At 38.2% G+C, this 14,537-nt stretch overlaps 1 protein-coding gene across 1 annotated transcript in view; it reads right to left on the reverse strand.

The window, feature by feature from the left end:
- DNAH11 (dynein axonemal heavy chain 11) overlaps positions 1–14,537 on the reverse strand; it is a 385,830-nt gene that overhangs the window by 149,694 nt on the left and 221,599 nt on the right. The window contains exon 55 of the mRNA XM_065542209.2: positions 5,277–5,438. Within this exon, the coding sequence (XP_065398281.1) occupies positions 5,277–5,438 (162 nt within the window). The remainder of the gene's footprint in view (positions 1–5,276; positions 5,439–14,537) is intronic.

The raw sequence follows: 14,537 nt of genomic DNA on the forward strand, positions 1-14,537 counted from the left end.
TAATGCATAAAATGAGCAGTGTTGCATTTTAACACTTGTCCTAAGCTGTTCATAGCTGTTTCACTCTGAGAAGAAGATTCTGGAGGGAGCCAGGGACACAGGGTTTGAATCCTAGGACCTGGGCTAGATTTCCAGTTCTGAAAAATCTAGTAAGATACTGCATACCCTCCTGTACTTCTTCCTGCCCACAACATTGCTCCTTTAAAAATTTTGTTTCCTTTCTTCTTTTAGCAGGAACTGGTTGAGCATCCCTAATCCGAAAATTCAAAATCTGAAATCCTCCAAAAGCCAAAACTTTTTGAGTGTGAACTTAACACTACAAATGGAAAATTCCACATATGACCTCATGTAATGGGTCACAGTCAAAACTTTGCTTCATGCACAAAATTATTCAAAATCTTATATAAAATTACCTTCGGACTATGTGCATAAGGAGTATATAAAACAAAAATGAATTTTGTGTTTAGATTTAGGTCCCATCCCCATGATATCTCATTATGTAAATGCAAATATTACAAAATAAAAAAAAATCTGAAACCCAAAATATTTCTGGTCCCAAGTATTTTGGATAAGGGATACTCAACCTGTATCAGTTCTGCTGCTGTGGTAGAAGTAGCACCAACAGCAGTTGCAGTAAGATTACTACCATTACACAGGGCAGCGACAAGTGTTAAATGTAGCACCAAGTACAATTTTCTAAATCGTGTGCTGTTTTTTTGTTTTGAGTTATCTGGTGAGTGCATTATATTGTTATTTGCTTATGCTTTTTGTATCTTGCCTTTAATTCTGGAGCTCAACTACTGGTCAGAGGCAAGACAAAGTCCAACAGAAGCCAATAATTTCCTAGGTGAGTTTTCAGTCATTGAAAAAGGTACCTTCAATGGTTCTCTGCCAGAAAGTTAAAACGAAGAAGCAATTGAAGACTCAGGAGGAGTGGAGGAAAAATGAAATCCAGGCCGGGCGCAGTGGCTCATGCCTATAATCCAGCACTTTGGGAGGTGTAGGCAGGCAGATCACCTGAGGTCAGGAGTTTGAGATCAGCCTGGGCAACATGGTGAAACCCGTCTCTACTAAAAATACAAAAATTAGCAGGGCGTAGTGGTGTGCACCTGTGGTCCCAACTACTCAAGAGGCTGAGGCAGGAGAATCACTTGAACCCGAGAGGCAGAGGTTTCAGTGAGCCGAGATCGCGCCACTGTACTCCAGCCTGGGTGAAAGAGTGAGACTCCGTCTCAAAAAAAGGAAAGAAAGAAAAAAAAAGAAATCCAGCTGCCTCTTTTATAGCAAGAGGACAAAGCAGGGGATGGTGTGAATGGTGTGGCTGCTTCTGGTGAGGCCAGCACCTAGAGAAAAGCCTCAAAACTACAAACTTACAGTGACAGCTCCATTTAAGTCAATTACACTTTCAGCTGAATATGCATGTCCAGATTCCTAGGCAGCTACAAAATCTGGACCCTACTTATGAGGTCGAGGCCTGAAGAATGGGGAAGGATGTTTACAACTACTTGGGTCTTCCCTCAGCCATCTGAAGGTATGCTTAAGCCTGGGCAAGACTGCATTCATTAGGAATTATTTCAAAAATCCAGAGCTGGCAGCCACTGAGAGGTTCTTCTACACGGATGTGCACCTCCCGCATGCTCTGGTCACAGACAGGACTGGGTTGGTAAGAGGGCCTGATGGAACCGTGCCAGGCCCAGACACAAGTCTTAGAAGATTTAGGCAGAATCAAGATAAATTTGGTTGCATTTGTTTTTGTCTTAATATTTTTAAATGGCTTCAATATTCCTTAGAATGAGAATTATTTTCCTCAAATTCACACAATTTCTATTGCATAAGGTTATCTTTCTACTTTTTATTCATATTGAATAATCCTAATTTATATTTCAAGGAAAGAACTGTGCTTAAAGTCATTAATATAATAGAAACTCTGCTAATATAGCTATCACTGACAAAATGTTGTTTTATACCCTTTGTGTTTGGCATGCCATTTTAAAAATGAATTTACAGACCATTGGAGAAACAAGTCTTTAAATATAGCAGTAAAATAACTGTCCTCTTAGAGTGGACTTTCTCACAATCAGTTGTGGAAAACAGTAGTAAAATATTTCCTTCGCAAGCTACCAAACTCTTCAACAATTGAAGGGGTGATTGCATGGGGAATAACTGCTTTTCCCTGAAAAAGCTGATGATACAGAGTTTGTGTCATTACTTTTAAGTGGCGCCACATAAGGACAGAGGATTTTAACTCATTGGTTGGTCAACATGCCCCCAAAAGATGACCTCTTTCACCTTGCTCAGATCTACTCTACACCATCCAACACACATCTCACTCCTTCACCAGATAGCTCACTGTTTCATTTCCATTCAGTAACTTCTCCTTTCATCTGGCCCCACTTTCAAAGACGTTTATGATTCATTTTACCTTGAAAAGCAAAAACATCACTTGTTTTTCAACACCCCGGCTTCTCTTGAATTTTCGTTGTAGAACCCATGTACTAATCACCAAGGTCTTCACCCAATTCTCTCTCCAATGAGCTTCTCACAGCCTTTCCAACACTGTGGCCAGGTTTACCCAGAGGGCTTTTCCTTCTCTCCCTCCTTACACACCTCCTCCCATCTCCATTTCAAAATCTCCTTGGAGAGGTAGCGTGTGTTGACAAAGTCTTCAGATAAACACAAGTGTCAAACTGTTTCGGTCATTACTTGTCAGCTGTCATTTAGTTCAATATTAGGCAAGAGAAAAATAGCACAAACATTTATTTAGATGCAGTCAACCCGTACCCCTGGGTGCTGAGTGTGTACTGATGGAAAATTACATGTCAACACACACAAAACTGCTTGCCTTTAATGAATCCTTTCTCTGTGGCCAAAGGTGGTCACCTTGTATAAGTACCTTACGCTCAGCAAATGAGGTCAATAATTAAGAAGTGCCTAAATTATGCCAATAACTTTCAGTCTTAAAAAAGGAAATTAAGACTAAAAGAGTGATCAAATTGTGCTCATTCAAAAAACTTAAAAACTGTTTTTGACCTCTACAGAAAAGACACCACACGTTTTTAGAAGACCATGGACACATTGTACTCTGAATTAGAATTATTGCTCCTGCGCAACAAATTAGGAAGGTGGGGAAGTTAAATAAGCACCTTGCACTGAAATGAAATCATCTAATTTGTTTTGAGGCACAATTCAGTTCATCAGAAATGGTAAAGTGCTTTTAAAATTCCTATTTGGCGCTCAGCATCCTATAGGAGGCGTTATGACACCATCAGATCGAGCTTAGCACCTGACGGGAGCCCTCTGCACTTAACATGATGCAAGTCCTGCCTCATCCAGCAGATGTCAACGGTCACTGGCATATCAAAGCTCCTTTAGCTGTTTTCAAAGCGGCGCCCACCTGGACAAGAAAAAGCCTGCAAAGAGCAGCAAAGGGAAGGAACTTCAAAAGGCACTGTGCCAAATGCCAACTTAAACCATGCTACTAGCTCTAATTTCCTACCATTTGAGAAAGCAACATGCAGAAACAAAGTGCTCTGGTCCCTTTCTCTTCCTTACCAAACCAGCCTGATAAAACAGAACGTTGCTATTGGAAGATACATACTGACTCTCTCCCTGTAATAAAGCAGCATTCTGAACCCTTCTTGTAACTATCACAAGATAAAATGATGCCCTAGAGAATTCCAGAAATGCAACAGACCTGGAAATTGCATAAGAAATTTGTGTTAATATTTATGACAATTATTTGTCATATTTAATGATTTTCCAGATGTTAGAGTACAAAATGTTCCTGGCAGACTTTAGAAGAGATAATTTATTATTTTCATTTATTTGTGGAAATGTTTTAAGTGTAAGTGTAGAGGAGAGAAGGAGAGGGGAGGTAGTGGAATATCCTAAAGTTTCTACCATATATATAATACATGTGTATGTGCATATATATATGTATGTGTGTATATATATGTATGTGTGTATATGTGTGTGTGTATGTGTGTGTGTATATATATACATATGTATCTTCCAAGTTAGACATTGCTTGACAGCTCTTCCCTAGCAATCCAGCACCAAATAATTAGATTAATAAACATTTCAGGAAAAGACTAAAGGAGAAGAGGTCTCCCTCCACAAAATTCTGTAGGTATCGGTGAATACCTGCATGTGTACTTACCTCTATAGCTGCTTTTTTTTTTTTGTAGTAGAAGCAAAGGAAAATGATATTATGAACAATAAAGCTAGCTGCATACAAACAATTAAATATGTAAATATGACTAGGTTTTTAACCATATGGCTGCCGAACGATACAATATACAACAAAATGGAAAAGGATTGTTTTGGAAAGGTGGCAGTTATGCCTTTTGGAGTAAGGGTGGGACTACAATGGGTTGTACCTGTTCATGATAATCTTTCAACTAGAAACAGATATCATTCCTTACATATCTCCAGTTCTGCGTTTGCCTCTGAGAGTCACTTTCAGTGTCTGACCTATTCTAGGAACCTTTCACCTTATCACTCAATGGAATGAGAAGACAAAGCTCCCTGGGAAATGTCCGCAATCACTTTTCCAAGCTATGTAATCAGAGAGGCGCTAGACACGAATAAAACTTCATCTTCAGGAAATCTAAATGATAACCTCATATCTACATCCTTTTTCCCTCTGAATCTGAATGTTTGAAGCTTTTGTTGTTTTGTTATGTACAACCATTTTAAAATGCCATGGGAGGTACAAATATAACCCATAAATCTGTAAAACCATAAGCAGATATATTATTTGACTTACTGGTTATGGGATATGGGAGCTATTTTTCAACTATCGATACTATGAAAATAATCACAATTCACTGCCTTACTTGGTTAAGAAGCAAGCAGTGCATGGCTACGGTGACTACATTTCTGTCTGGGCTTTTAGTTTGGACTTAAAGGATTTATAATCAGTAAGTCCCATTATGATTCAAGGAAGTAATGATCCTGAGCTTCCAGTGAGTCAGTGCAGGAGTAAGGACACACTCAAGTGCTGTGTGCAAGTCCATGTTCACACACGTCTGCACATCCTCCTCAATACGTATGGCAAAAAAAAGGTCAGCCATCATATTCTTTAGAATGTAAACTAACGGCTAAGTTTAGCGTCTTAAACAAATCAGGATAACTTTCTGATAGGAGATGTATTTTGGAAAGTACTTATCTACTGAGGATTTTCTGTGTGTGTGTGTGTGTGTGTGTGTGTGTGTGAGAGAGAGAGAGAGAGAGAGAGAGAGAGAGAGAGAGAGACGCATGCTGACACAGCATACCTCAATTCCCTTGGTTTCCTCAATGAACCTCCTGCTGACGGAGACCAGAGCCTCCTGCGGCCACGCATGAAACCAGTCAATAGCCGTGCAGTTAACTATGGCTGGGAACTTCCGAGCTCTAACTCTCAGCGTGTGACCAACTGGAGAGAAACACAAAATGATCTGTGGAGACATGGGGGCAAGGCAGAAACAGGCGGGTGATGAGTGAGCAGAGAATTACATTGCAGTCTTAGACAATGAGAGAAAGGAGTGCAGCCAACCGTGACATTAAACTACCCTAAAGCCCTAGAGAGTGGACAGCAACATTAACCTCCTTGCTAATCAAAGTATAAACCTGTCCAAAGAGGCTGCTCAACTGGACACACAGAAACACTGCTGTGTGCTTTCCTTAAAATTTGTCTCTGTGCTCAAACATTTTTGATGATTATCATTAATGGGGGGAAATTTTATTCATTTACATTACACAAGTAACATTATAATAAAAAATAAAAATTAAAAAGAAATCACCATGATACAATAATACCAATGTTTTCATCTTCTGTTCCTTCCATTTTGTAATTCATCAGGCTCCATAAAGCTGCATACTACACTTTAAAAACAATGTTTTATCATCTTTAATGTTTATGTTTCCATTTAAAATGAAATAATCTACGTGAGCTCCCACTTCAGATTTTTAAAGGAATTAAAAATTCTGTTTATACTATCACACTCATCAAGAAAAAAAATCAGTTTAAACATTCTCCTGCTGAGAATTTTTTAAGTTTCTGCTGTAAATCTAAAGCTTTGTATAGTTATGTAACTATTTAAAAGTTGATTTAAATCTAAATATATTTCCATAGTTTTTTTAGGGACACAAGGGATTCTGTCAGGAGTCGCGAGGGTGGCTGTGATGTCTGGCTGTGACAGTGGGTCACAGAAACTCAGTGAGAGGAGCACCTGGTCAGCTCCTGTGTGTTTCAGAAGGTTCATCAGAGACACCTTGTGTAAATGCTAAAATAAAGGAGGTGTTCAGTAAGCACCCTTTCCTTCTCTGCTTTTCTTCTCAAGTCCCTGTGTATGTGAGGACACTGGGAAGAGAACTGTCAATCGGGGTAAGGTCTGAGAGGGAGAATCTTGGTTTCCTCTTCTCTAGAAATGGCTCAGACCTGATGATATCAAACCCCGTGGCTGCCTCTAAGTCTCTTAACACTTTGAGATCGGGCAATTGATGAAATCGTTTTTCAAAGGATGTGATTTTTTTTTTTTTACCTACAGCATTAAAAAAATCCATGTCATAAAAAATTCCAGCATATATGAACCCATATAGTATCTCATTTAACAAGTGTTTTATGTTTATTTGCCATGTGTATTCAACAATTCAAGCTATATAAATATTAAGATCAAAATGTTTTCTTTTATTGTTCAAAAAACATGAGATCTACTCTCTCACATTTTTAAGTGTATGGTACAGTTTTGTTAACTGTAAGCCCAGCATTGTGCAGCAGATCTCCAGAACTTTTTCACCTTGCATTACTGAAACTCTACACCCATTGAATGGAATCTCTCTATTTCCCCTCCCTCTAGTTCCTGGTAATCACCATTCTACTTTCTGTTTCTAGGAGTTTGACTACTCTCAATACTGCACATAAGCAGAATCATACAGTAATTGTCCTGTGACTGGCTTATTTCACTTAGCATGATGTCCTCAAGGTTCATCCATGTTGACATATGACAAGATTTTGTTTTACAGATGAAAATATTCCATTGTGTGTGTGTGTATATATATATATATATATATCACATTTTCTTTATCTAGTTGTCTGTTGATGGACATTTTTGTTGTTTGCATGTCTCAGCTATTGTGAAGTGAACATAAAAGTGTAGATATCTCTTCAAGATCCTAGTTTCAATGTCCTTGGCTATATACCTAGAAGAGGGATTGCTGGATCTTATGGCAATTCTGTTTTCAATTTTTTTAGGAACCACCAGACTGTTTTCCATAGTAGTTGCAGCATTTTACATTCCCACCAATAGGGCACAAGGGTTCCAATTTCTCCACAGCTTCACCAACACTTATTTTCTGCTTTTGTTTTTTTAATAATGACTATCCTATGTGAGGTGATGCTTCATCATGGTTTTGATTTGCATTCCCTGATTAGTAGGGATGTTGTATATCTTTTCCTATACCTGTTGGACATTTGTATGTCTTTTTTTTTTGGAGACAGAGTCTCGCTCTGTTGCCCAGGCTGGAGTGCAATGGCGCAATCTCAGCTCACCGCAACCTCTGCCTCCTGAATTCAAGTGATTCTCCTGCCTCAGCCTCCTGAGTAGTTGGGACTACAGGTACGTGCCACCACGCTGGGCTAATTTTTGTATTTTTAGTAGAGACAGCGTTTCACTATGTTGGCCAGGCTGGTCTCAAACGCCTGACCTCATGATCCACCCACCTCAGCCTCCCAAAGTGCTGGGATTACAAGTGTGAGCCACCGCACCCGGCCTTGTATGTCTTCTTTAGAGCTATGTCTACTCAAGTCCTTTGCCCATTTTAAAATCAGATTTTTAAACTTGAATTATAGGAGTTCCTTATATATTTTAAATATTAATTTCTTATCAAATATACAGTTGGCAAATATTTTCTCCCATTTCACATAGGTTGTCTTTCATTCTGTTGATCATTTCCTTTGCTGTATAGAAGCTTTTTAGTTTGATGTAGTACACTTGTCTGTTTTTGCTTTTGTTTCCTGAGATTTTGACGTCATATCAAAGAAACCATTGACAAGATGAATCTTCTGAAGACTTCCCCTATATTACATTTAAGTCTTTAATTTATTTTGAGTTGATTCTTCCATAGGTTGTAAGATAAGGTCCAATTTCATTTTTTGCATGTGGTTTAATGGTTTTTAATGTTGCATAAGCTGACTGATCATTTTTTCATTATATAAAATTCTAATTACAAACTAAATAATTGCTGTAATATTTAATGTGCTAACAAGCCTTAGTTAAAATGCATAGTTTTTACTTATATCTTAATTCTTAGGTTTCTTCTATCAGCTTTCCCCATACTTGAATATTTATCCTTTCTTCCCAAGTTGGTTTCCCACACCCAACTCATCTGTCATTTGTGCCAATTTTAGAAATGTCATTTACACATAATGTTAGCAAAGGCAGAGGAAAAAAGGCCTCTTTTATTTGACAAGATCCCAAGTATTTTCATCACTTCTACACTTATTTCCACGCTTGTAACTGGCATAGTATCCGATCTTAAGAATGTGTTAGAAAATACTGTATCTGAACCATATTTGTTCAACCTCAGGCAAAAATGCTTTCCCTGAGTTACTTGAGTGATAAGCCTTTGTTATTGGTATGGTTTGCCTCTGTGTCCATACCCAAACCTCATCTCGAGTTGAAATCCCCATAATCCTCATGTGTCGAGAGAGGGACCAGGTGGGAGGCGACTGGATCATGGGGGTGGTTTCCCCCATGCTGTTCTCATGAGATATGATGGTTTTAAAAGCATCTGGCATTTCCCCTGCATGCACTTATCTCTCCTGCCGCCATGTGAAGAAGGTTCTTGCTTCCCCTTCTGCCATGATTATAAGTTTCCTGAGGCCTCCCCAGCCATGTGGAACTGTGAGTCAATTAAACTTCTTTCCTTTATAAATTACCCAGTCTCAGGTATTTCTTTATAGCAGTGTGAGAATGGACTAATTATTTATTGAAAAATAATATAGAATGGTCACTTAGAGAACTATTTTTCTTTTCTACAATTTTATTATTGAAGATATTTTCTCCTATGTTATGTATTATTGCTTAAATAAGGATCCTTACAACACTATGTAAAATTGCATATTGTGAGTGGGCCTGGGAGGGTGGCATGGAGACCAGTTGTTCTCAAAGAACTGTCTAGGAGCTGGTTAGAAATGCAAATCCTTGGACTAACTCCAGACATAAATAATCAGAAACTCTGGGGGTGGGACTCAGCAATGTGTGCCTTCAACAAACACTCTCAGGTGATTCTGACACCCACAGTGACAGCCTGATAGTTTTAAATTGTCTACAGGAATACTTAAATGAAACATTGACTTTTTCCATGTTTTTGCAGTTCATTAAATATGCATAGAATCTAGGTCTCTACACACAGAGTAAGATGAAAAATTTAGAGAATTTTAAATACATAATTATATGTAATCTAAATTCTATCAGCTAAACTAGACTCTGGGAATTAAATTACAGAAATATACTTGTTCATTAGTAATTCCTTTGAAGGGAAAGGAGAGTGTCACGCTAGCCTTGAAAGTGCAGTAATTGACCCAATTCATTGCTCAGTAATTTCTAGTTTTGCTAAAAATTGAGCATAAAATTTCTCCTGCCACGCAGCTTTCCTTGGTAGTGGTGTCATGTGAGATTTTTCCAGAAACCCATGCTAATGTCTAGAAACCATTGGTTATTCTGCTCTTTTCTAAGATAGTTTACACAACTTTACAGATAACCTGAGGTAAACCCCAGTTGTCACAAGGAACATTACTGTGAGGGAAAAATCATTCCAAATAATTTTCCCATTATATTTCCCTTAATTTAATGAAAACTTAGTATAGCAAAGGGCTTATAAGAAATAAAAACAAAATAAATAATTTTAAAAGGGTGTTATATTGTCTATAATTTAACTAGTAGTATAATATGCATGTGAATAGTCATTTTATTTTACACCTTAGGGGCTGTTGGTTAATATCTGGAATATACCACCAAGGGCTACACAGACTGGTGGGGAGGTGGCTAATCAGTCTTGCATGGACTCTAATGGAAGCCCACACTGCAGAGCCAGCTACCAGAAGCTCTTAGCCAACGACTTCTCTTGTCAACATAAATGTTTGGTTAGGCAGCATCATGGATGGTAGACATGATTTTTCACTGAGGAAATAAGTAATGTTCAAGATATATGAAACAAAATCCCCCCACCAAAAATGTGTGCATAGCTGTGCCAAGGTATGAACAAAATTTAAAAATCTAAGTATCAAGGTATCCCAATAATTATATTTTGGGCAGCGGCCCTTGGGATTTTGGAACTTGACCAGTCCTCTGGTAAACTGCTTATAAAGAGTCTAGCCTTTTGATGTGATTCCAATGAGATCAGCTGAATCTTTCCATGGAAATATTGCCACATCTGCCCCAAAGAAACCTCCAGGGATGGGCAACCCAGGTCCCCAGAAGAACAGAGCTGGGATTACACTAAGATTATAGGGCAGGTTGTAAGGCTTCTGTGTGTGTCTCCTTATTATCAGCAATCAACTCTCTGTAGGAGGCTTCAGTCTGAGACATCCTTTCCTGGAAGCATACCTTGAGTTGGGAGATTTGGGGAAAAAGCCCTCTCCCTCACCCAACAGATGTCATCTACCTTGAAGTACCTAAACTCACTGAACTACACCGTCCTTTCTCCTCCCACCCCCACCAAAAAGTTCTTGATAATTGCGAGTGCGCAAATTGGCTTAAGTTAGTTTCCAACAGTGGGATTAGAAAGGAAAGTCAGTGGAAAAAAAAAAAAAAAAGTTAAAAATGCCTCTGGCAGCTGTGCTTTTTTCTCAAAGCAAATTCTCACAAGTAAAAAGCAAACCCTGAAATCACCATCTATGTACTTCCTGCAGCTCTAACATTTGGATGTCAGGAACTTGCTTTTGGAATTCATACCATAGAATTTTCTATTCCTTTTTTTTTTTCTTTTGCCCACACAGGTGTTATGACTCATTTGCAGGAACCCACTTTTCCCCATGCTTTGTAATATGTTTTCATTTCTTTTAGATAAGATCTCATCGTCAGTACATATTTATTTGTAGATCACTAACGGGACTCAGTCCATTTCATCTGGTAATGAAAATGTGAATTGCTACAGTCACTCTGTATGTTTTTTCCAGTTGATACAGTTTATTCTCAGATGGTAGTAACCCTCCCACATATTTACTTCAGAAGCTTCCGTTCATCACTTACGTTTGCATTTATCCTCAAAAGTCTCAGTATTTTTCAAGAATAATCACGTCTAAAACTGAGGAAACCCTCGCAGGAATGGAGGTTTAGTGGGGAAAACCTTCCCAGGTTTGACTGCTTCAGGGTCACTTTATCATGGTCCTCGTATCTTCCTGTATCACCCCCCTATCTAATTACCTTTCAATTTCAATTTGTTCTTAAAAGATCCAATAGCTTCAACATGTGCACACTCAATACATTTTCTTATTTATTTCCCTTTTAGATAGCACACAATGAACTCAGTCCCATAACCTTTGACTTATGTAAATATTGGACATTACAAATTTTTGCTAGAAGAATGTTTGACATCAGGGAGTTTTAGTTAATTTTTCTTTCTTTTTCTGAACAAAAGTCTCCTATTCACAAAGAAAACTGTGTGTGGAATCCCAACAGATAGCAAAGAGCAAACCTATTCCTGAGGGGGAAGACAGGAAGTAGAGCCCTTGTCTCAGCTGCCGTGCTTGTCACCAGCGCCTGCACTGGTCACAGACTGCGTTCCAAGCCAGTCTCTAGCCCCATAACAACGTATAAGTTTTGTTTTGTTTTTAAAGAAAATCAGATGCCTATTTTTCTTTCTTCTGGCTGGGGCTTTATTTGAATTGTGTCATGCCAAGTCTCTGGCTTCCGATCAGCACTGCTCTGTTAGAGTAGCCGGTGTTTCTGCTGATGCAATGGGGTAACTCTACACACATGCATCATTGCCAGAACAGGCCTCAGACTCTACCAGCAAGCCCCACAGCTGAATGCTAGCAAAATGAGAAAAGCACGACATGCTTTCCAAAATGCAAAGGCTATTCAACACACAGTGATATTCTTACTCAAGGGATTAAGCACTGGATTTCTGGTGTAAAAATTTTCTTTTACAATATAAGATAATAGAAAGACTTCTATTCATGCTTTGGAACTCTCTTCTTGATCACTATTTTTTCGTGACATCTTCCTTGCCCTGTCTTCTGTTATCCTACATAACCTTTCTCTCTCAAGTACATCGTTGTGATTTTACTTTTTGTGTGTGATTACCGGATTGAATGAGGTGGCTCTAGGTGGGCAGTGGCTGGGTTAGCCTTTGCTCCCTGTCACATTCCAAGGACTCAGCACATCACGGGCACTCAGTACATATTTGCTGAGTGATGAATGGCTAAATGAATGAGTAAACATATAGCAGTTTGAAAAAAGCTTTTCTGGGCAAAATAAAACATTGATATTTGTGTCCTAATTTTTTTGAGGTTTTGTTGTTTTATCTAATCTTAAAGAGGGTGAACCTCAGATACAGAGTACAAGGTTGCACCTTTTGTCTTTCTCTAAAGTTCTTTTCATTCTACTTACATCAAATAATAACAGAAAATGGGAGGACAGAAACTAGAGCACTGTATCCAGAGAGATATGGTCCTGCAAAGCAAAACACAGTTGGCAGCATAGAGACTCACAGAGCTCTGGAACCAGTGATGGGCAAGCTGGCTGTTAGAGTGTTTCTTGTTCCTCATTAGTGCATGTGTCAGGATGTACGGCAGGAGGGGTGAAGAGTGCCCCTCTCATGAATGAAGCCGTCGAGATGGCTATCCGCATAAGGGAAAGAAGTCAAACGTTCTGCTCCTCAGCCAGAGGTAGGTTTGAAGAGACTCGACTACACAATCTTATAAGGATAAGGTTCTGCGATAACGGATTTTCCACTGGCCAGGTGAGTAGTTGAGGTTTTACACAAAATGAAAAACATACCCTGAAAATTACTTGCGTTACTACTAAGTCTTTTGGCTTATGCCATGTGTGTCTGTGTTAATCTGTTGCTTGCATACAAGTGGGCTTGACATTTTCGTTGACACTCTTAGGTCCCTGCACATGACGCAGCGTGAGCCAGGAGGAAATCACCCACCTTGTCTGTTGCCATACTTTAGCTGTGAATTGCTGTCTCTACTATCCAAGAAGGAAGAAGAGGGAAGAAGCCTAAGTGGAGCCAGAGGAAGAAATACTATAAAACCAAGAAAAACAGAAAAGCTCCTGCAGACTGCAAGGCAGCTAATTCCTCTGAAGTTGATGTAATATAAGAACCTGAAGAAAATAATAAAAACTTGCATAGCACTCTCAAGAGGTTGGAAGGAAAGAAAATAATAGAAATTCATAGTAGAACTAGCCAAGATGAAAAAGAAGATAAAAGAAGGGGGTTTAAATAAAAACGAATAGGATAAACTGCAACACCTTTTCCTAAAAAATATTTAAAATACCTCAGGCCAACATTTCATCCAATACTCAATGATGGAAAGTTAACGGCATTCCCATTACATAAATAAATAAATGAATAAAGATGATCATTATAGTTACTTAAAAATTTTAACTGTTGTTCAGAAAGTATGACTGTCCCAAGATATAGGAAAGTGGTGATTATTAAAAGGATTAAAAATTAAAAGATGATCTGTCTACTCAGCAAACTCTAAAGAACAAAATGCAAAAGCTAGTGGAATTAATGTGTGCACTGAATTGGTTGCTAAAACAAACACATAACTAAATATCCATCATTCCTCCTTCCCTCCATCCAATGGCTTTCTTTTATGTCCACAGTGATCAGTTAGAAATTTGGCAGGAGTGGAAAATGCTATAAAATATTGAGAAAAGAACTTAATGAGAAATGTGTAAAATGAATTGAAGAGAATTAGTTGCTTTTTCCAAGCTCAAAGACATTTTGACTAAAGGAAGAGATGTGCCACATTCTCGGAAGAGGTCAATTATTATAAAGATGCTAATTCTTCCCACATTCATTAACAAATTTCAGGTGATTCTAATAATTCCCAACAGGATTAGCAGAATTTAGCAAAATGATTTTAAAGTTCAGCCAGAATAAAAACGAGTAAGAAGATCAAAGGATATCTGGAATAATACCCTTTGTGTTGTGAAAGAATTCACACTATCAAGAATAAACCTTAAATTATAACAAGGAAAACAGTGTAGGTGAATGAATAAAAATATTCAATATTGTAATTATATCCATTATCCCCCAAAATCGGTCTATACATTTTCATTGAATTTTTTTAAAAGTCGTCAAACTGATTTCATACTCAATCCAGGAAATTAAAGGTGCAAATAACTAAGTAAATGTGGAAAAGGAAGGTGATCTTGCTCTACTAGAGTCCAGAATATACTATAAGGCTATAACAAACACACCAATTATGTGTGTTTATTATGCAGTGTGGCAATTATGCAGAAACAAATTAATGGGACATAATAGACAGCCCCAAATAGAATCTCATATATTTAGGAATTTAATAGATGAGATAA

The sequence above is a fragment of the Macaca fascicularis genome, chromosome 3 (genome assembly GCF_037993035.2).
Source record: "Macaca fascicularis isolate 582-1 chromosome 3, T2T-MFA8v1.1".
Classification (NCBI taxonomy): domain Eukaryota; kingdom Metazoa; phylum Chordata; class Mammalia; order Primates; family Cercopithecidae; genus Macaca; species Macaca fascicularis.